Genomic DNA, 21,979 nt, shown 5'->3' with positions numbered 1-21,979 from the left:
GACTACGAAGAATTGTTGTTGGTGTTACATTCATGCAAGAAGAAAAAAGAGCGAGTGGCAGCTGAGAAAGCAAACTCGAGTTTGACAGTTTAGCAATTTTTTTGTGGGTGGCTTGACTTGTTGGGATTGATGAAAGGTGAAGTGGCAAGTGCTGCCGAGTTCCCATTTCATTGAGCTCGAGAAACGGGCACTAATGATCTATTAGATTGTTACTGTTGGTTAATTAAAGTTCAATGAATGTTTTCATCTTGTGTTTGGCTTTGCTAGTACTTGTCGAAATCGTTTTCAATCCAAAGAAGAAATTCAATTTTAGCACACAAAAAATGAGCAAAGGTTTGTACTTGGTTAAGGGTTACCTTCGATCATCTAATTTTTCTTCGACGTGAAATTAACACCTTGCTTTTTTTTCATGACACAACTCGTAAACAACACCTTGTTAAATTTGAATTAATAGTACCAAGAAGTTTTCGTCTTTTAGAGGAATTGGAGAAGGGTGAGAAAGGTTTCGGTGATGGAACTGTGAGTTACGGATTGGTTAGTTCGGATGATATCATGCTGAAAGAATGGAACGGAACAATTATTGGTCCACCTGGTGTATGTGTTGTGTGTGGTTTAATATTGTACTGATCATCTGATTATTTTGATCATGCGATCATAATACCGCAAAATATTCTAAATTATTATGTGATAATCGTCATATTTATTTCGGATGATGAACATGTGGATTTTTATTTCAAAACAACGGATTCTACTCTGTTGTTATCAAAACTTAACAACGGAACGTTTAAACATTTCGTGGTAATCTAAAATCGGCATGCCGAATTTAATTTTGGATTATATCTTGATTTTGTTTGAAAAATATCTGGATTGCCTGAAAATCAACATGCACACAAATGTGATCCAATGTCGAATGAATATTTGTATTGACGCCAAATAGACTGCCTTTGAAGGAAGAATCTATAGTCTTAGAATTACATGTGGTGATCGTTATCCTGACGTTGCACCAATTGTTAAATTTCTCAATCGAGTGAACATGAGCTGCGTTGGCCCAAGCGGAGACATTATTCTGAGTGAATTCCCAATGTTGGGAAATCAATGGACCTATACCTATGATATTGCTGCAGTGTTAGGAGCCTTGAGAAAAGAAATGAGCTCGCCAAAGAATAGAAAGAATCCACAACCAACAGAAGGCTCAACTTACTGAGTGTGAAACAACATTAAACAATTTAATTGATAATTTAGTTGTGAATTTTTATATTGAACTCGTTAGAGCCATAACCTTTTTATTCAAAATTCAAACAAATGACCATCTGTAATTGATTTAATACACAATACTGTTCGAGTGATTGACTACAATCTTGAGACTGTAACATTATTTAGGCCAAGTGATAAGCTTAATTTTTGTTTGGTGAAGGCATTGTTTCATGTTGTGTTTGAGTGGTTGGACTTGTTGAGACAGGTGATGCTTGTTGTGGAGCGACTGCAGCAGAAATCACGGACAATACACTTCCGAAAATACCACCCACAGCACTTGTTAGACCTTCATTGACAGATTGCAACACTGTCAGCTCATCCATTCTTCTGTCAAGGAAGCTCCATGTATCTTGAAAATCAGGTGAATTATCTGTGAGCATGTAAAATTCACAAGAAGTGTAGACGAGTCCAACACCAGCTCTCTTAATATACCATTGAATATCAGTATCACGAATACCAGCAATATGACAAATTTCATCCACTAAAATTGCGGCATTATAGAGAGCGTTCAACCCTTGAACTTGATTTACCGGACCCAGAGCATTTGTAGTTCCAGAAGTTTTGAATCCGGTCAATTGATTAAAGAGCTGAGTGGGAGTGTCAACTAGAGGATTTGGACCGAAAATGAATGTTGACATGGCTTCAGTCCATTTACCGGCTCTAACAAATGGAGCTACCATTTCAAGTCTAAGACGAATAGATTTCTTAATAATTGTTGGTATATCCATTCTGATTTGTGTTGAGCGTTCGTTAAGTCAAACATGTCAAGTCATTCACACCCAAGAAAAATCATTAATAACAAAAAATTCATCACAAAAATTCCAAGTCATCCTCCTCAGCAAAATATAACTTACCCAGTCTTGTCCATGAGTTGAATTTGTGTACTCATCTCTCTATTACATTTTGTAAGAAAATATTGAATGAGTTCTGTTTCTGGTCCGAGACTTGTTGAGCCTGTTGCAAATAGTTGTGATGAAGCCATTGGACTCAATCCAAAATCCTTTGCAGCCTGTGTAATGGATTCCACGGTCCACCCATGACTCAACACATACTTATCAATTGCTGTATCCAGAATTTTGTTCTTCAATTTTTGAACAGAACCAACGGATTGATAGGATGCTTCAGATGATGATCCGATGTTGTAATTATTATTATTATTTTCTGCATTGAACATGATATTGTTGTTTGTGGAATACGTCCTAGAGCAGACTTGTTCATTCTTCTTTCCGAAGGACGAAGATGAAAGAATCAAACGGCCAGCACCACTTCCCAAACTTCTCTTCAACAGAAGCGAAGACCAAGTAGCAGTGGCTGATGATGACACAATCTTTCGAGCGAGCATATTTTTTGTTGTTCTTCGCTGCTTTCCATCTTTCTTTGTTGGCTGATGGCAGTAATTTTGATTGTTAACGATCCCGGCATATACTTTTGTTTGGAATAATAATCTCTCTCTTTCAAAGCTATTCTCCTTTTAGAATGAGTTTCTTGGGACCACTCTCTTGCATGTTATCTTTTGCCTGCATCTCCCAAGATCAAATAAAAATGCAAGAAAAGGCGTTGGGTCAGGCAATTTATGCCAAGAAGGCGCCAACAGCATCTACGACTCTTCGGCGAGTTGATGAACGAAGCAGCAATAACAGTAGTCGGGCTTCAACGCCTTGTAGTAGTAGCAGCAACAACGGTAGTAATAATAATAGGAATATCATTTCGGAACATCATCAGTACGATCAGCAACAAACCAATCATACCAATGAAATAATACCACGTAGGAAGAAAAATAGTATTGTTCCATCAAAAACAAGCAACAAATCTTCCAAAATAAGCCAAAGGCAAAATAATATTCAAACAAAAGGATCAGCCACCAGTGGTTCTCTCTCTGAACTGAATTCCGAGTTTGTAGACTCGTCAGAAGAGACCAATAATGATTCGTGCAACCATAATTTAAATGTAATTCATGGAGACGAGATTATTGATGAAACAAGCGATATTTCGTCCATTCAATTAAGTAGTAACGGAAGCTCACCTACGGCTGCAGGCACCACAACACTACCGTGGGCATTCGATAACAATACTAAGGAAACTGGTTGTACCCATGAGAAAAATGGTGCAACATCTCACGAAATATCATCTGTAATTACTAGGGTGCTGGGTCCTTGCGTTGAGGTACCTGGTGACTGTGTTGGCAACTCGGAAACCCACAATTATCGCACACCTCCAATTCATGCCTGGAATGAGGGAGGAGAAACTTCGATCATGAACACCAGTACGCTGTCTGCCGTTGTACTAATTCCTTCGGTGACACCTACTCCAGCAGAATTTGAGGACGAAGAAGAAGGCACTGGGAGAGATAGCCCTACACTTGTTATCTCAGCAAGATCAATATCACCCATTCCAAAACGACCAAATTCAAATTCAACCGCCAACGGTACAGTGACTCAACAGTCAACAGAGCTAGAACACAGCCAAGATAACCCTAATCCCCTCGACCAAGAGATTGTTCAAGAGAACGTTGATAATTCACTGGTCCAAAAAGAAGAGCAAGAATTGCTGCTATCCTCCATAGAATCCTTAAAGGCACCATCACTCAATGTAACCCAACAATCTGCTCCTCAACAGCACTCACAACATCAGCCACAACCAAATACTTCTACCACAAATCAAACCATTGTAAAAACATTACTTCTCGATGGAGCATCCATTGACAATACTTTCTCTCGTAAAAATCCTTCTCCAACCATCAGATCAACAAGTCCTGTGAAAATAGCTCAAGTTTCCAAAAAGAGTACTGCCACTGCCAACACTAATGCCACCAATATAAAAACTCGAAGTACTCACAATGGTACAAACAACAGAAAGAAAACAGCAGAGACTCAATCCCGTATCGGATCTTCAGACGAAAGTAATGGCCAGAGAGTTTTAGATCTTGATCCGAAAGCCGCCAAAGAACTTGTAAATAGCGGAGTTGCCTTAAATCCAGAACTTTCTCAAGAGACTCTGCAAAAACTTGAATATTTATCGGATCGACATTTTATGACAAATATAGATATTACAAACTTTAGGAAATCTGGAGTACCAGCTTCAATTAAGACAAACCTTCTCAGTGATGTACAATTGAAAAAGGCACTGAGATCTGCATTTGAAATTAATAACGACTCATATGTGGGAGTAATTACAGAGATGGCAGACAAGGCTAGTAGTAATGTAAATGCAATTGTACAGCTCATACCACCAAGTCGAGTTCCAAAGGAATACCATGTATATTCAAACTCACCAATTTATGAAGGCCTAGTCAAAGAAGGAAAATTTGACTACAACGAAAAAGGACACTATTGGGAAAAACTGGTATTTCCCTCAGCTAATCCTTCAAAACGGGTGGAAGTATATCTCCTAGCTAAGGCCATGGATGCCATGTTAAAAAAGGCCAGAAAAGAAGACAAGCAACGAGATCAAAACTCTGAAGATTATTACAAATCTATCGTGGAAAATATGAACAAGTCGTTCATTGTGCATTTACATAGCTTGTTTGAAGTCTCACGACAAGTTTTTGCAACTTGCGTCGAAAGAGGTGTCATTCTGCAACGGATTCATCGATATTTTGAGGAATTTTTTGAAATTACAAGAACCCTATTGCAAGGAGAACGAAAAAAATCAAATGAGCTCCAAATTGTTGTGGATCAATATGAAAAAATTGTGAAAGATGTAAATGAAGAGAAAGCATCAATGAAACAAGAGTTGGAGAAAATTCTGGACAAAACAGCCACTGTTGTTGCAGAGAATGAGGAATTTCAAAAAAAGCTGAGTCTACTTCCCAAGTATGACTTGGTGATGAATTTACTTCAAAACAAAAAGAAGTGGGAAGATTTTGTGAATGATTATGGAGTACTGGATGAGGATTTCTTTGGAGAGGAAGGTAACGACCATGAAAAACAAAATAATAGAAAAGATCATGCACCACGACGAAAAAAAGCTAAAGCTGGAGAGGGTAATTCTGTTGACGGAAATTATTCAAGTCAGCAAGAGAAGAGCTTTATGAGAATGATGAAACTTTTATTTACTAACATTAAGGACACAGTTGCAAACGTGTTAGAATTATCAAATTATTTTTCTACCCTTGGATCTGGTTATCAATTGCGAACAACGATAGAGACGGATCGGTTGAACAGCATGGACACTGATTCTCAAAACGTTGCACAAAATGTTTTAAACCTGGTTTATGATATCAACAGCAGACTTGGAGAAATACGGAGAGTAGGAAAAAGACATCAGGACCTTTTAGCTAAAATTATTCTTGTTGAGAATGGAACTCAAACTGAATTCGATCCAAGCAAACGACCAATTAAGGTGAAGCTAGTCCCTTTTGATCTTGAGGATAGATTGAAGGTTGTTTTCTTTGACGCTCGAGATAATACTCAAATTTCTTTTCATACACAAGAATTACTCAAACGAAAAGAAGACCTGATAACAAATTTACAAGAGCAAATCAAGCAGTTAAAGCAAGAGCTGGCCAATGAGAGAGCATACAGTGAAAAACTTCAAAGTGAAATACGTGTGAAGAATGATATTATTTTACGCAATGATATCCAAACTGAAATGAATCAACTCAAGGAGGACCGACGAAAAAAAGAGCAAGAAGAACAACGTAAGCGAGAAATTACAAACAAGAAGAGGGTCAAAATTGTCAAGCCACAAGAAAATAACAATCTCCAACCGCTCGCTACTGATCAACCTGGTGTCAATGACGAGCATCAGCCTTCACCAAACAACAATCCAGAGCAACAAAAAGAATCCATCTCGGAGCAGCCAATATCAACACCAATTAATTCTTCTCAAGACCAGAAACCAATTGAAGTCGCCATGCGTGTCAATAAGAACAACAACGAACCTATTCACTCCAAGTCTCCAAACTCATCCAGAACATCTCAACATGGCGATACAAGAAAATCACAACAATTACCAACAACTAAGAACGATCCAAAAACACCAAATAACAACAGATCAAGCCAAAAAACAAACAAAACAGATCAGCCTCATGAACAGCATGCTACAAACAGAAATAACGTTAGCGTTGATGAAAATGCTTCGTTTCACTACACCAGAGATCACGACAATGAATTCCATGAAGATGAGTACCTTGATAAAGATGTTAATGAATCAATGAGCTCATCAAATAGAGTGACCAATCAAAATCAAAGTACTAACAAACCTTTACCTTCTGCAAGGACAACCAAGGTTCTGAATACTGATGAAAAGCCAAAAGATATTCGAAAGACAGTGACTGACAACAATCAATCTGCAACAACGAAAACCACTGCACATCGAACTGATTATACCAGGAACGACTATGTCAATAACCCTTTGGAAGAATCTACTGGAATTGAAAGGACATACACAAAAGAAGAGCTTCCAAGGGAAGTTACGAAACGAACTCCAAGACAAATTAGGCATGATGATAAAAGGTCACCTAGAAATATGGCTGTGGCTCCCACGCAAGCCTCAGACTTGATTAGTAGTTATGTACAAACAGATGAAACTATGTTTTCTGGGGAGAGTATAAGTACGGACGACTTGCATGTCAGGCCGTATAACATTAGTGTGGTCAGGAAATTGAATCAGGTCGAGCAATATAAGGCCAAGTTGAAACCAAAAAATCAAAGAATGATGGAATTAATGACCAAACTTAAAAATCGTGAGAAGGAACGAACGAAATCATTACCTTGGTTGTTGAAGTTCATGTATGGGATTTACAAGAGCAAATTAATTGCATTTTTGTCAGATGTAGACAAGAGGTATATCACCATTCCAGAATTTATTTTCGAACATTTGAAACACATTTATGGCACAAACAAACTTGTAGATGAATATGCTTTAGCTCTGTTAGCATCTGTATCTAGATATTCTAAAAAAGATAGAAGAGTCGAGCTTTTCAGCAAATTTATTAACGAAGATTGGAACGTCAATATTGTAAACTTTTATTTGAAAGTGTGGAAAGCATGTGAAGATTCCAAAGTTGGTCCTGAATTTGGATATGGAAGACCAGGTGATGATGGAGCTACTCCACATTTTGTTGCAAGAATTCGATGCATGCACGTGTTGAATAGCTTGCGAGGAGAAATTGCTCCAATACTTTCTTCGATTATGCGAGAACTCGACCTTCGTTGTATCACCACTGCAGAAGATGAATACTATCGAGCTCTGAATTTTGCTGGCTACAGAATACAGGATTTGAATCCAACAGAACAGTGGGGTGTGTCTGAAGCCATAGCACGACAGAAAATTTTGAAAGTGGATTTCTTTTTCATTGTGTGTGAAGCAATAGCTAATTATATGATCTCTACGGGTACTGTTGATTTGCCATCATGTGATATTTTGCCTCAATTATAAACCCTTGAGGATCGAGCGAACAACCATTTGATTTTCAACAAATTTGAACGTTGATGAGTTTTATAGTACCATTTATTGTTTAAGGATCAATCATTAAGGAACTTGGCATATTCTCTTGCAATTTCTTTTCTAACATTCGAATCTTTGCTTGCATGGTCAAGATGGTTCTACCACTCTCTCGATTCTCGACACATTTTCGCAAGTCCTTCAACAAACTCATTCGATACGAAGCAGTGAGTGTTGGAACTGCATTACACACAAACCCAGCAGAAAGAGCATCTTGTAACTTGGTATTTCTAATTCTCACATCTGCTCCCAAGTCAATCAATAATTTACAAACATCCTTTCGACCCAATGCAGAAGCAACATGCAATGGAGTGTCTCCCTGTAAATTCTTTTGATTCATCATTGCGTGCACATCTACATCGACTTGAGACAAGTGAAGAATGGTCATTTCCAAATGTTCAACTCTGGCATAAGCAGCAAGCCAATGTAAGGCATTATTCTTTTGCTTGTCTCGCAGCATGAATAATTTCTGCTTGTCTGAATAAAATTGATTCAATACCCATTCAAACATGTGTTCGCTTTCTGGTTTGCTTGCAATGGTTCGAATACAAAACCAAATGGGTTCATTCAAAGTGGAATTGTGTTGAGAAGAAAATGGAGCCGTTGAAGTAGAGTAAACGGAGCTACTGGAGGAAGATGATTGACTTTGAGGAAAAGTTGGTACATAACTATATTTCGAAACCAAATGCGAAATAAATTCCAAAGCTCTCTTACTAGTGTCATTTCTATCAGAACACAACAATAAACTCAGCGTCATGATGTTATGTACTTCTTCTTCCTTAGTTGAGGATGAGCTTCCAAGAGAGGGCGATGAGTCTTGACCCATAAATTTGTTCGATCCAAACAATGCCCTATTCACACAAATATCTGATGGCTCCAAGCAAGAAGAACTCGAGCTCGATCCATTGACCGTTGACATTTTACAAGTGGCATTGATATTGGCTCCATGTGAAATCAAAAACAAGGCAATATCAAAATGTCCTCTCAGCACTGCCAAATGCAAAGCAGTTGGAAAATCTTTTCGGTATGAGGGTACATCTGACAATTCGACATCAACTTTGGCTTCTTCGACCAGATATCTGACCACTTCAAGTGCTCCTCCTAAAACTGTACTTGTTAATGGAGTGTGATAAAACGTATCAACATGTTCATTGAGGTTGACATTTGACTTTTCAACCATCTTTTTCAAAATATGCAATCGATTGTACTTGCTTGCATAGTTAATCAAGGAAACTCCTTGATGAGTAATTCTCAACAATTGATCTCCACTGAGTCCCAAATTGTCAAAAATGAAATCCAAGCACTTGTCATTCAATTCCTTTTCCTTTTCTGGGACGAACTTGTGAGCTGGCGTGCTTGTAATGATGAGTTTAAACATTAAAAGATAGACATTCTTTCGACATCGAGGATCTAATTCTTCATGTTGGAGAGAGACACTACATTTAGAGTATAGAGTCGAATATTGATCTTGCATTTGAATGAGTTCCTTAAACACTTGTTCACATTCGTTAAAGTAGCAAGCCGTGTGAATGGGTTGGAAACCTCTCGAGTTTTTTCCAAAAATGGTTTTCGAAATCAAATGGTTGACAAGAGTGGGACGTTCTTCCTTATGCTTGTCTTCGAGTCGTTGCAATGATTCCATCAATGCCTTGAAAGATTTCAATTCTGTATTGGGGCATTCACACAATACGTGAGCAATATTTCCATCATCCAAATAACTGGCATTTCCTTTTACCATAATTGGACAACATTGAAATTCTTGATACAATTGTAAATAAGGATGATTCGATAATAAATAATTCATTGCAGAAACATCATTGGAATCGAAGGCGTCTCTCAATTTTTCTGTTATTCCATGCGAAACATATCGTTCATCTAAATTCAATTGATATTCAGGATGATTTTCTAAAAAGACATCAATCATTTGTTTGACAGTTTTGTTAAATGACAATTGCTTGTTGGGAAGTGGTTCGCCAGTCGTGGGATTGGTTTCTCTATTCCGTAACCATTCTTCAATGGCTTCTCTTTCAAAGGTATCTCCGAGAGCAGTCACGACCGGATCGCTCATAATTCGCCTAGTAATGGGACAATATATTAAATCCTTGATGGAATTTGTGGCAGCTGACATTTTTCAATCAGTGAGGACTAGCAATAGGTTGTTTTCGAGAATGAAAGTAGTGAGTTGTTTTTTTTCAAATATGTTTCTAAAGCCTTGTTCCTTGTTGTTTTCATATTTAACAATCAAAATTCGTGCATGCCTTTCGTGTGCATTTGGCACCAATTTTCATTTCGAAATGGCAATGACAGATTGAAAGGAGGAGTAACAAGTTGTCTTTTGTGAAGCGATAGGTAAGTGGTTTGATGGTTGTTGATGGCTGTTTGGCGCCAGTGTATTCTTTAAATTCTTCATGCACTCCTCAAAGAAACAGCAATGAAAATCTGCAGTACCAAACTGTGTGTTGTAATCGAGTTCCTCAAAATCTAGAAAACTGAGGAAGAATTGTCAAAGTGTCACCTGTCTTTGAAAAAAATCTTTTGAAGTCAAATGTCATTTGATCAAATTGAGAGATGAATTTGAATCATCCATGAAAAAAATTGAAAATTGACCCAAACTCTCTTCCGATACCTGTCCCTAACTTTTGATCAAGCGATCAGATCTCTCTCTGTAATTTTACTTTCATCATTACTAATTGATCATCAACTCTTTTTTAAACAAACTGCCACTTGTCAAAAATGTTGACCTTTGCCACTCCAACTGCTCCCTTCGCTTCTTCCAATTCATTCTTTCAACCTCCACAATTAACTCAAGAACAAACAACCAAATTGTACATGATCTCTCAACTGTCACAAGTCACTGGTGAATCCCAAGACAAGTGTTCTCATTATTTAACATTTTTCGGTTGGAACTTGGACGCATGTTTCCAAGCTACTGTCAGTTTCTGTCGTGAACTATGTGAAAAATATGGTATGAACAATGTCTTTCTCGCAAGACGAATTGCCGAAGAAGCTCAATTTAATATTCAATTATGTCTCTATCGAATGGAATTGGTTATGAAATTAATGAGTCAGACACGACTCATTCACGTCTTTGCCTATGATTGTTTATTACAATATCAATGGAATTTTGACGTGTCTTTGAAGAGATGTATTGAATTAATTGCTACGAATCGATTGCCTTCTCATGCATTTTTATCTCAAAGCTCTCCTTTCACAACAACAACAAGTCATCCTCCATCCACGTTAACCTTTCCTTCAATTTCTTCATTGACCAATACTAATACCAATAATAATAATACGAGTGTTCCATTGAGTGTCATGATTCCTCAAACCCCACAGCAACAACAATTCTCTCAACAAACATTTTCACAACAACAACAATTACAACAAACTCAAAATATGTATCATTCACAACCAAGAAGAACAACGATTGTTCAGAGAAGAAATTAAGCCACTTGTATCAACAACCTCTCAAAATCTCACATGTAAGCCTAGTTGTTTACCTCTTAAAATGTAAATAACAACAGTAAATACACAAATTGTGAATGCCTCAAAAGCGAATTTTCAATCGGACAAAAAGTAATGTTAATGACAACTGATCGAGAAATAGGCGTGACCCGTTCCATCTCACAAATCGATCCGCACATTTTTCACACACTAGTTTCATCATGAAAAAAATCCAAAACATGTCATCCGTTCAACACGAATTACTATCAATACGGTCGAATTATTCGTTGATTGTGCTTTTTCTTTGTTCCTTCCTGTTACTTTTTGTGAATTCCTCTGTTGCTTTCACAAAATCTCAATTGGCGACAATAGAATCCACGAATTCATATTTTGGATGTAATGGCACAGTAGTGTCTGAGCTTCGCTCGATTTGGAAATCCTCCATGAAGTCATACTTGATCCAACAACAAGTTACTCAACGCTTGCTGTTAAACAATGACACGTACGCCTTGTATGATACTCAATTGTATTTGGCAAATCTGGTGGGCATGATTCGAAGATGTGGAAACATGCATAATGACTTGTTGCATGACGTTGCTAGTGTCTTGTTGCCAACGTTTTCCAAATTGGAAATTGACCCACGTGATAATTATCCAAGATGGATTTGTAGAGGGGAGCCATATGTACAGGTAACAAATTGTTGGGAATTGAAGTGATTTTGTGTTCGAGTCAATATGTGGGATTAATTTCTCTCACTGCAAATGCTATTTCTGCACTTCCACAAAACGCTCGAACTGAAAATATGACATCTTTCATGCAGCAGGCAGTAAAAACAAGTTGGCAGCATGTTGCTCGATGGTCGCTCACAAGTTGGAATGCCACGATCGCGACCAGACTTCCATTGACCTATTTGAATGTCACCGATGGCTCTTCAAAATACTTCTTCTCAGATAAGGAATTATGGGTCATTACTACCGTTTCAGAATTGGCTGGAATTTATCAGAGAGATCCTAATTTGTTTGCTTCGTTTGCTACTCCTCAAGAACACTCGAATATTGAATCGTTTTTTAAGGGACTCTTGGCATTGTTGAATGCAAGAATATCTATTCAGAGTGTGAAAATTGCATCTTATGGAAATATGCAAGCAGAGGCCGGTGATTTGGATCGTGGATTTGATCGCCTGTACGCCGATAATCGTTATGCTGGTTATTGGAAGCATGAAACCTTTCCTCCTGTCACGTGTTTGGCCAATGGAACAAAAATTGTAAATGTTCCTCCTTCGAGTGTGCCTATTGTTGATACGAGCGGATGGGACATTAGTCATGCCCGAAGATTGGTGCAAACATTTGATGCTCTGTTCTATAATTTTGAAGCTGTGAAAAGTATTTTTCACACACCGAGCTCATTAATTCCAGTGTCGAGATGGAGAGATGCATTTTCCAATGCTCTCATTGGTCGAATTTGGAATCAAGATGCTCAATTTCCTCGATTTGTAAATTATTGGGATGGTACTCCTGGATGGTATCGTGTCGATTATAGTAATGGCGTGACGAGTTGTAATCCAGGATTGTCTCCTTATGCTCTATCATCCTCAATTCCAACAGGAGGATTTGGAGTTTGGAAAAGTGTTAATGACACAATTCAAACGTTATTGAGACGAATATATTACTTAAACAAGAGTAAGGCATCATCGGCTGAGACTTCCTATCTTTCTGCCATGAGTTTGTTAAATTTCAATACTTTGAATGGATTGATGTTTTTACCAAGTTTGGTAGGAGTGAATAATTGCAGTCATGCAGGAGTGTCATTACCAGAATGCAATCTGGCGACTTGTTTAGAATATGCTCCAAATGAATTATCTCCATCGTGTTCTAATCACGGTTATTGTATGGGTGGAAATTCGTGTCAATGTTTGAAGGGATTTACTGGCTCGAGATGTGAATTGGCAGCACAACCATCATCGGCAGCACCAGTGGTTTCCAAGAATGAGGAGAGTATGAAATCAAGAAATGCAACGGTGAGCGTGAATGGAGCGGAGCATGGGTGTAAAAGATTGGAGCTTCCATATATTCTAGGTTTAATCTTTGTCGTGTTGATCTTGATTAATGTTCTCTGTTAAAAGTGAATAAAATTTAGCACCAATGTATTGCAAGTTTCAGAATAAGTTAATTCAAGTTTTCGTCCAATATTTCTTCATATTCATCAAAATCATCCATTCTGCTCTCAAAACTATCAGACAAATTATTTGTTTGCTTGTCATTAGATGAAGTGACAGCATTTCTTGGCGAATTAAGTTGTCGTTGCCTTCGTTTTTCCATCATTAATGTTTCTTCGAGACCCTTTCGCACTAGAATTTCTATTGCGTGCTGTGGCAAGTAGGCAATGGACTTTTTCTTGAGCAATTCATTTCTTTCATTTTCAATTTCTGCCTCTTCTTGCAGTATGGAGTTCTGTTTTTGTAATTGCTCAGCGAGTAATTCTGATGTAGTAACACCTGCAGGCAGAGAAATCCTATTGCTGAACGATCGTTGTTTTTGAAGTTGAGCCATCATTTTCTTTTGGAATTGAAGAGCTTGTACGGCTTTTTCTTTGCGTTTTTCAATCTCGAGCTCCTCAAATCTAATTTGATGCATTCGTCTTGTTAAATCCTCTCTGATGATACGCGTTCGGATAGCATCTGATGTTTTGTGGCATCGTTTTGTTGGAGTAATTCGTAACATTCGTCCCAACTTTAAAACTAGCTGATTTTTCAACATATTGTTCTCAATAATGTGAATAAGGTAAGGAAAATCGTCTAGACCTTTGACCCATCTCTCACTTTGTTTTAAAATTGTTTCAGCATGCGACATGATTGGCCCTTTCTTCGAAGATCGTGGAGATACCATTTTGCCATCAATTGTTGATTGTGGTATGTTTGGAGTCTGTGCAATTTGTTCTTTCAATTCGTCAATGACAAACTTTTGTACATGACGGAGCGTCTTTTTAGCTTCAGATACTGCCAGCTTTGTTCTACGGATGCCACTCGTATCGTCATCCCAGCCAGACCCGGGTTGTGGAACATGTGGAGCATGTTGTTGTCTGCGGTGAATTGCTCTTGACTCAGTGGCTGTTGATGGCTCTTCAAAGAATGCCGTTTCTTTGACCTTCTTTAAAACATCCACAATTTTGAACTTCACCTCAGCAATATCTTGCTTTGCTTGATTCTTTGTGAATTCCATTTCCAATCTCTTGTATTGCTGATTTAGCATGTGGAGATGCAGTCTTCTTCGAAAGAGGAATTTCTTGATAAATCTTTGTATCTTCTTAACGGCGTTGATAAATCTAGATACAGCTCGAACCATTCTATTGGTTTTGTTAATGTCTTGAACGAATCGTTCAATGACATTAACTGCTTTCTTTTTCCTTCGAACTCTAAAATTAATGACATAAATAAGCCAATTCTTACGAATAACTTGCAAAGCTGCTTGTTGTTTTTGGTCTCTTCTTTTTAAAATGTAAGGTAGTAATCGTTTCCTCATAACAAATAGAGCGACCTTCTCATCAGTTTCACGTTTACGTTTCACTCGTTCGCTTAGCAATGGCTCGGTGATTGCAGAAATAAACAAACCAATTTTCACGATGGGAAACCATGTTTTTTGTAATTTCCACATGGTTTGTTTGTATACTTTGGACATTTTCTCACTGGTAGCATTTTGTCTTCTCTTTTCCTTTTCTTCGAATTTACGATCTAATTCTTCACAGCGATGGCGTTCTTGTTCGTTAAACTTCAAGACTGCTTGCTCTCTGATAAAGGCCTGCCGTTGAATCACTCTTTCTCGATTATTGCGAACATCATTCATGGTTTTAAGCGGCATGTCTGCATTCTTTTTAACAAAATCCTCAATATTCAGCTTCTTTTCTTTTTCTTTCATTTCTTTTTTAATTTCTTTAACTCTCTTCTCTAATTCAGCATATTTCCAGCTGTATTTCTTGATGTCAGCAATTCGTTCGTTTAAAATTTTTTGGTTCACTTTCATTCGTTTTTCTTTTCCAACGTTAAGTGGTATATCAGGTACCTTTGGTTTTTCATTCTCAGAATCGCTGGAATCATTGACAGCTACCGCTTTTTTAGATTTAGAAATGTCTTCCTTGTAGTCTCTTATGAGGTTCGTAATGTCATCCACATTTTCATCGATCTCTACTTTTTGTTTGAGATCGCTAATGAATTGTTCGCTCACCTCAAAACCAAAAAATGATGGGTCTTTCTGGAGAATTTGCTTGGAAAGTTCCAAACTTGTATTCCTTGAGGGTTGGTGTTTTTTAGATGGAGGGGAAGACGCATAATGGATCATCTCAATAGATTCTCTCATTGCTTTAACATGTTCAATGGCTTGCGTATCATTGATCACAACTTTAGCCTCTTCTTTTTCTTTGGTTGTCTCGATATTTGAACTCCAAGTATTAAGTACAGAATTAACAGAGTGAGTAATTCCGCTGATATATGTCGTTCGAGTATCAATAACAACATTGTTACACTTTTTCAAGTTGTTTGACTCCTCATTACATGGCAATTGTAGATTAATTTTTTCTGTATGGTTTTGAAAATTGTTAAAACTTGTAGATTCTTCCTCCACGGGTGCAAACGAAACTTGTTGTACCATCGCGCTTGCATTTTGTACACATAAATCTGTATCAATGTTCCAATAGGAACTGTCTACACCGATCTTTGATTTAGCATTTGTGGGATCTTTGATAAGGTCAGTAAATGGCTTATTTTGCTTTTCAACTGCTTTCACAAAGGTATCAGTGACTACCTTATTCCTAGATAAAAGAAAATCATTCTTAACAGTGGGTGAGCGCTTGAGTGGAGACCTTACATTGCTACTTTTCTGAGATTGTGACGCTTTTTGCTTCTTTGTTTTAGGTAAAGCCAAAATGTGTGTTTTTAACACAGCTGCAGCATCGTTCAACTCATCAATAAATGAATCCGATTCGTCACCAAAGCTGAAATCAGAGTCTCTAGGTGAACCAAAAAACTTTTTAAAGCTTGACATGTTAGGTGAGTTTTTAGATAGTGGGGAAGATACTGATTTGGTCATGCTGTTGCTCTTGGAAGCATGATCCTTGTTGGTAGGGGTATCGGTAGGGGTATTATTTACAGAGATGGTCAGAGATTTCTTAGATTCTACTCGTTGCAACGAAGACGAGTTGATACTCGTGGAAGAATTAGTTCTAGATAACGAGTGCTGTTTGCTGTCAGAAGTGGTTGACTTTTGTAAGGAGCCTACACTTGTGACTGAGGCTGTTCTCGAGAGGAGCTTTGGTTGCTCTTTGGATATTTCTGAAATAATAATGTCCTCTTCATCGTCGCTATCTGTTTCGCTCTCACTTTCACAGCTCCTATCACAAATGGATTTGAAAGAGACAGTTCGTGTCAAGAAAATATCATTCTTGGAATTTGTCTTTTTCAGAGATGAGACAGATGGAGACGCTTGTGCCCTATGTTGTTGCAATGCAGTAGTTGAACTAGTATTGAACTTGTTTTGCCGATCGACAGTGTTAGGAGGTTTGTCAACTCGTTTCTGGATACTTGAGCTTGTTGGAAGAGAATAATGAGATAAGGTAGGTGGTGTAGTTAGTGCAGCAGTAGTTGGATTATCTAGTAAGGAGGACGGTGTTTCAGTTGTAGTAATTCTACTCTTCTTTGAACCTCTTCGGGTCGAGGTTACAGAAGATGCTGACCAAGGTCTATTCGACGATTGTGTTCCTGTAGAGGATGCACTTCGTGGTCGTGTTGCTCTCTTCGTGCTAACTTGTTGTTTGTTATTATGACCATAGTTAGTGACATTAACGGCATCCGAGTTATCGTCGTCTTCCTCATCTTCTTCATTAAATGAATAATCAATATGATAGGGTGCTCGGCCCTTCTTTTTCGTCAAGTAGTTTTGCTCAATAATTCCTCGAAAGGTTTTCTTGCTTACTCCTGAAATACTCGTGTTGCTATTCTTTGCAATAGAGACCACGGACGAGGTATTACTTCGTGCACTGAGAGCAGATGCTGGCCGAATGCTCGGAGATGCACTAGTTGGTCTTGAAAAAGGTAAGGGTGATGTGGAAATTCTAAGAAATGATTTTTCCTTATCCAATTCTTTGTGATGTGTGTTCGTATTTCGATAGATCCGATTCACGCTAGATGCAGAAGAAGGTCTGCTTGTGCTGGAGATGGTCCTAGCTGATTTTGGTTGTTGTTGTTGTTGCTGTTGTTCAAACAATGGAGCATCTCGTGCCAATTCCCTCGTCAAGTCAATGTAATTGGTAGAGGGTACCTTCTTTTGTTTGATACTCTTTGTACAAAGTACTAATTGACCACTTTCAATATTGTTATGATTGAAACCACAGTCGGATGTCGTTGAGAGATCATCGGAGGGAGTTTTTTGTTGTTTGCGAGTGGGACCTGCACTGGCCGGCCGTTGTATCATTGGACAATGTGGTATTATTACAAATCAATAAAAACTTCTTAATTTCTTTGTCTTTTGATGAACGAGCAAATAGCTCTATAACCCGTGATGATTCAATCTTTCAATGATGACACAAATAATAATAACCGTTAGGAAGCATTAATTTTTTTTGATAGTTTTTTTATGGCGCCAAAGAAATCTCTCGATTTGCTGCTGGCCTTACTTGTTCCATTTGCTTCTTTTAAACATCTTGACCAATAACACAGCTGAGACGTGCTCCCAATCTTCCTCTCGATACTCGCTCAAAATTTGCTTTGCATGCTCGGATCCAAAATTAATAATCACTTCTCCTAATTGTGCGGCAGTAGTGACATGTGGGTTGGACTCGTTCATTTCTTTGGTGAACCACAGAGAGCGTTGTAGAAAATTCTCCACAGTCATGGTTTCAGCAAAAATGTCACACACAACATGAGTTAATAATTCCATTCCCAAATAATTGGCCATGGAAGCAATGGAATGACCATTCGTTCTGTAATACTTTGCCTTTCAAAAATTCCATAGCAAAATTTCAAAAGCAGTTGACACAAATCTCCAAATTCATTCTCTGCCATCTCATGGTCGCCTTGAGAAATGCCCTCCTTAATAGGTTCAAATATCAGGAAGAAAAATAAATTTGTAATGGAACAATCCGTACCATTTTCTGACATGATACTAGGGTCCAAATTCTCAAGAATATTCTGTAATTTGGTCATTCCAGAAAATAGAACAGTTTTGTGCAGCTTTACCGTGCTCGACAGAGTCAAAAATACTTCGAGATCCGCATGAATTGGATCATAAAACAATGAAACTAAAGCATCCTTCAACGTCGTGGTTTTAGCATCACCAATTATTGCATGAATTTTGTTTTTTGGTTTTCGTTGCCAAAGGTTGGGCAGGTATTTTTGCAACTTGTTCTTGTCAAAATTTTCATTGTCCTCATTGCACTTGATACAGTCAAGAAAATATTCTCGTAACGCTTCTAGGTATTTGAGTTGAATAAAATTATTAGCTTGAGATGATTTCATGAATTGCTTCAGCTTTTCCAAATATGCACAAACGGTATCTAGTAAGTGTAAAATATTCCAAGAAGAAATTCTCCTTTGAATCGAATCGAGAAGAATATTAGCCATATCTTGTAACTCTCCATTGATCAAACTTAGAATATATAATGCAGTGACAAGATCATTGGTATTTTCGCAGTAATACAAGTCATGCTGACAATTATAAAGCAATGAATGAACCACAAGTATAAGCATTCTCTTTTCGTCTGCTGCCATGCTCGATAAAGGTAAAAATGAAGAGCCAATACTGAGGCGACACAGTTTGGGTGCCATCTTTTCTAGTAGGGGCAAAAAAATTGGGCAACCTAGTGAGCTGACATGGTCATGAGGAAACTTTCGTAATATGGCTTGCCCGTGTTGCAAAACAGTTGCTTCGTAGTGTTGAGAGGCATTATATAACATGACACAATCATCTTTACATGAAATGTTATTCATGATAAATCCTCGAGGTATATTGATCTTGATAAATTCTGTGATTTTATCCGGGCATTCTGTACCGTGTAAAACAAGTTTCATCCATTTGTTATCTCCACAAACAAAAAGCTCGTGCAAAGTTGACAAGGCAACCATAATGTGCTTTCCACAAGCGAAATCAATGAGCGGAGAAGGTGAGTTCGCTTTCACAAACCCAAAGCGATTTGTTGTATCTCCGACAGAAAGTTCTCCATGTGCATTTTCACCTGATTAGTTGAAGAATCATTATAAAATACGACAGCAAGAATACATTGTAAAATACCCCAAAAATGAAAGATAAACTACCATACCTGTCACATATAAATCTCCCGACTCTGTCAACACGCAAGTACAGTTTAAACAATCGATTTTTTTCACTCTTCCCTTGCTCCAATCGATTACAATAGGCTTTTCCGCCTTTAAAATTCTGGATTCAGCAGCGAGTTGACCTAGATCATTATTTCCACAAAGTATTAACTTTCCTAAATTTGTATTTCCCAAATTTGATTTGTAAATAACGAAATGTTGAAGCCCAAATTGAATGTCCTCAATCCTTTCCATTTCCCCTAGTGGTCCAATGTCAAAAAATGCAAATTGAGACGCATTTGCTGATTTTAAAAAGATACCCTTCTCAGATAATAATGCAGAATGACCATAGCCCACAAAAATTCTCAATATCTTCGGAATCTTTTCAATAGGCTCTTTGTTGAATTTTGAAGAACCGTGAGCGCTCCAAATTTCATTACTCGCTGAGATGTAGTATCGTGAAACTCCTTTGCCCTCTGATGTAACTCTTGGTATGAATGGAAAATTAATCTTTTTCAATTTTTGTAATTCTGATCCAATATCGGAAGTTGTCATTGGAGTGCATTCATAGATATCACCTTTTGAATTTTCAATAAGGACATAGGAGGAGCAGTACATTTTCCGTATCATGTAATCATTTAACAAATTTCGAAAATTAAGTTTTTTAAAAGTTGCATGGGGAGAATTAATGGTGGATACGGTAGAGTCAGATCCAACTTTCTTTGAAGAATGATGAGTGTTACAAAAATATAAGATATGGTACATGTTGTTTTCAAAATCGAAATTAGAGTTGCAGTTAAAATTCTCTTCCGAAATTAAAATTGGAGATGAAATCACGTGATGTTTGTGTGGTTCCGAAACTTGATGATCCATCACCACCACTTCCGACTCTACAACCTCATCATCTTCATACTCTTCGGTTTGAGAGCTGATGACAATATATTCATGCTGATGATCTTTATCATGTCGTTCTTGTTGATGATGATCTTCCTCCTCAACAATCACATGGACCGCTTTATTTTGTGCTTCCGAAGAACGAGCCGATGATGAGCCTGGAGAGGAAGACACAACTCCCATCCTCAGAATCGGAGAAGAAGGCATTTTTTACGTGTGGTGTAGATGCGGAACAACCCTTGAGAATGTTTTCAGCAAAGTTACTTGAGTGGTAAATCCATTTGATCCAAATTTCATGCCAATTTGATATTATTTAATAACACTTCCCATTGAAATGATCCAATCGATCATTATTGAATTCTGACATATTCTCTACGATTCATTCGATACACAAAACAAACACCTCCAATCACTGCCACAACCAAACACAAGGAAACCACAATCGCATAGACAAGAGCTGAAATTGCAATTCCATACAAGGTTTGAATGGTTTTCTCAAGTTGCTGAGTTTCATTCTTTGACACGAAAGAAGAACTTGGAATGGGTTTTACACTGTTCGAAGGATTGGTGTAAACTTTTCCAACAATGGCCATTGGAGAACAAATTGAATTTCCAAAACCACATTTCAATGAATCAACAGAAATAAGTGCTTGTTGCGCAAAGACAGCTTCTTGATTAGAGCCCAAGCACACACAGGTCAAAGTATTTGGATTAATATTGACCTTATTTCCATAAATATCCTTAAATCCCAAACTGGAAGAAAATTTAAAATTCCAATAGAAATTATTGGCCACAGGTTGATTCGCATTATCTGCAGGAGTATATTGAAGTCCTTGCAATGCAATATATCCATTTGGAACCGATTGATAAAACGATTTGGTTTTATCCAATCGAAATTTAGGACCATAATATCCTGGAAATTGTTGCTGAGAAGGAGATGGAAATACCATGGTCAATGTTTGTGACAAACTCGAATCTAACAAGAATTCATATTGACTTGGTCCTGCCACTTGATAAAACTCACCAAATTGAGGAGCAACTTGATAAGCAAACAGACCAATGATCAAAGGCGCTCCAAATGGTGCAATAGCAAGAGGTTGTTCAAAATATACTTTCTTTCCATATTCCACACGAACAGCTGTATCGCCAAATCTTTGCTGAGAATTACTAAATATAGATAATTCAAAAGAATTGGCATAGAGGTTCATCACTCCTTGTGGATATGAAAATGTCATTTGAATTCTCAAATCAGAAGGATATTGTCCATTCAGTTGAAAAGTATCCACTTCATACACTGCTAGCAAGGTCAATGAAGGAAATGGAGTCCTGGGATAATCAAAATTTTTGTAATCCGAAACTGACAATTGTTTAGTGGAAAATTGGAATGGGATAAAAGCTGGAGAAAGAGAAGGTTGTGTGAAAGTGACTTGTAAAGAGGTCGTCGGAGAAGTTTGATAGGTAAAATCATTGTGGTTGTAGTTGGCTGTGTAGGTTTGTCCGAATTGTCCTTGAGTACTACTCGAAAATAATAATTGTTGGCTTTGACAAGTGGCAGTTAACCATAGGCACAGTGCAAGACAAGACAAGACAAAACGTGTCATGTTTAAAGAGGTGGTCCAGTGTGAATTTGTTTGTTGAACTTGT

General features: G+C 37.7%; 9 protein-coding genes across 9 annotated transcripts; 4 read left to right on the top strand and 5 right to left on the bottom strand.

Moving 5' to 3' along the window:
* Nucleotides 1-323: 323 nt before the first annotated feature.
* Nucleotides 324-1,204, top strand: C9374_010554 (uncharacterized protein; the record flags this gene model as incomplete). Its single annotated transcript, XM_044686111.1, has 3 exons — nucleotides 324-333; nucleotides 455-594; nucleotides 938-1,204. The coding sequence occupies 3 exons, from the start codon at nucleotides 324-326 to the stop codon at nucleotides 1,202-1,204; spliced, it is 417 nt and encodes a 138-aa protein (XP_044543984.1).
* Nucleotides 1,205-1,394: 190 nt separating this feature from the next.
* On the bottom strand, nucleotides 1,395-2,596 carry C9374_010553 (uncharacterized protein; the record flags this gene model as incomplete). Its single annotated transcript, XM_044686110.1, has 2 exons — nucleotides 1,395-1,983; nucleotides 2,109-2,596. The coding sequence occupies 2 exons, from the start codon at nucleotides 2,594-2,596 to the stop codon at nucleotides 1,395-1,397; spliced, it is 1,077 nt and encodes a 358-aa protein (XP_044543983.1).
* A 200-nt stretch (nucleotides 2,597-2,796) lies between these two features.
* On the top strand, nucleotides 2,797-7,635 carry C9374_010552 (uncharacterized protein; the record flags this gene model as incomplete). The annotated part of the gene is made up of 1 exon (XM_044686109.1): nucleotides 2,797-7,635. One exon carries the CDS (start codon nucleotides 2,797-2,799, stop codon nucleotides 7,633-7,635), a length of 4,839 nt encoding a protein of 1,612 aa, XP_044543982.1.
* A 79-nt stretch (nucleotides 7,636-7,714) lies between these two features.
* Nucleotides 7,715-9,829, bottom strand: C9374_010551 (uncharacterized protein; the record flags this gene model as incomplete). Its single annotated transcript, XM_044686108.1, has 1 exon — nucleotides 7,715-9,829. The coding sequence occupies one exon, from the start codon at nucleotides 9,827-9,829 to the stop codon at nucleotides 7,715-7,717; it is 2,115 nt and encodes a 704-aa protein (XP_044543981.1).
* Nucleotides 9,830-10,434: 605 nt separating this feature from the next.
* Nucleotides 10,435-11,148, top strand: C9374_010550 (uncharacterized protein; the record flags this gene model as incomplete). Its single annotated transcript, XM_044686107.1, has 1 exon — nucleotides 10,435-11,148. The coding sequence occupies one exon, from the start codon at nucleotides 10,435-10,437 to the stop codon at nucleotides 11,146-11,148; it is 714 nt and encodes a 237-aa protein (XP_044543980.1).
* Nucleotides 11,149-11,384: 236 nt separating this feature from the next.
* C9374_010549 (uncharacterized protein) lies at nucleotides 11,385-13,264 on the top strand (the record flags this gene model as incomplete). The annotated part of the gene is made up of 2 exons (XM_044686105.1): nucleotides 11,385-11,834; nucleotides 11,966-13,264. 2 exons carry the CDS (start codon nucleotides 11,385-11,387, stop codon nucleotides 13,262-13,264), a joined length of 1,749 nt encoding a protein of 582 aa, XP_044543979.1.
* A 46-nt stretch (nucleotides 13,265-13,310) lies between these two features.
* C9374_010548 (uncharacterized protein) lies at nucleotides 13,311-17,603 on the bottom strand (the record flags this gene model as incomplete). Its single annotated transcript, XM_044686104.1, has 1 exon — nucleotides 13,311-17,603. The coding sequence occupies one exon, from the start codon at nucleotides 17,601-17,603 to the stop codon at nucleotides 13,311-13,313; it is 4,293 nt and encodes a 1,430-aa protein (XP_044543978.1).
* Nucleotides 17,604-18,055: 452 nt separating this feature from the next.
* On the bottom strand, nucleotides 18,056-20,542 carry C9374_010547 (uncharacterized protein; the record flags this gene model as incomplete). Its single annotated transcript, XM_044686103.1, has 2 exons — nucleotides 18,056-19,362; nucleotides 19,447-20,542. The coding sequence occupies 2 exons, from the start codon at nucleotides 20,540-20,542 to the stop codon at nucleotides 18,056-18,058; spliced, it is 2,403 nt and encodes an 800-aa protein (XP_044543977.1).
* Nucleotides 20,543-20,685: 143 nt separating this feature from the next.
* Nucleotides 20,686-21,936, bottom strand: C9374_010546 (uncharacterized protein; the record flags this gene model as incomplete). The annotated part of the gene is made up of 1 exon (XM_044686102.1): nucleotides 20,686-21,936. The coding sequence occupies one exon, from the start codon at nucleotides 21,934-21,936 to the stop codon at nucleotides 20,686-20,688; it is 1,251 nt and encodes a 416-aa protein (XP_044543976.1).
* Between the last annotated feature and the right edge of the window lie 43 nt (nucleotides 21,937-21,979).

Source organism: Naegleria lovaniensis (genome assembly GCF_003324165.1).
Source record: "Naegleria lovaniensis strain ATCC 30569 chromosome Unknown tig043, whole genome shotgun sequence".
In the NCBI taxonomy this organism is placed as follows: domain Eukaryota; phylum Heterolobosea; class Eutetramitea; order Acrasida; family Naegleriidae; genus Naegleria; species Naegleria lovaniensis.
The sequence above is the reverse complement of the archived record's forward strand: the minus strand, read 5'-3'. Positions and strand labels throughout refer to the sequence as shown.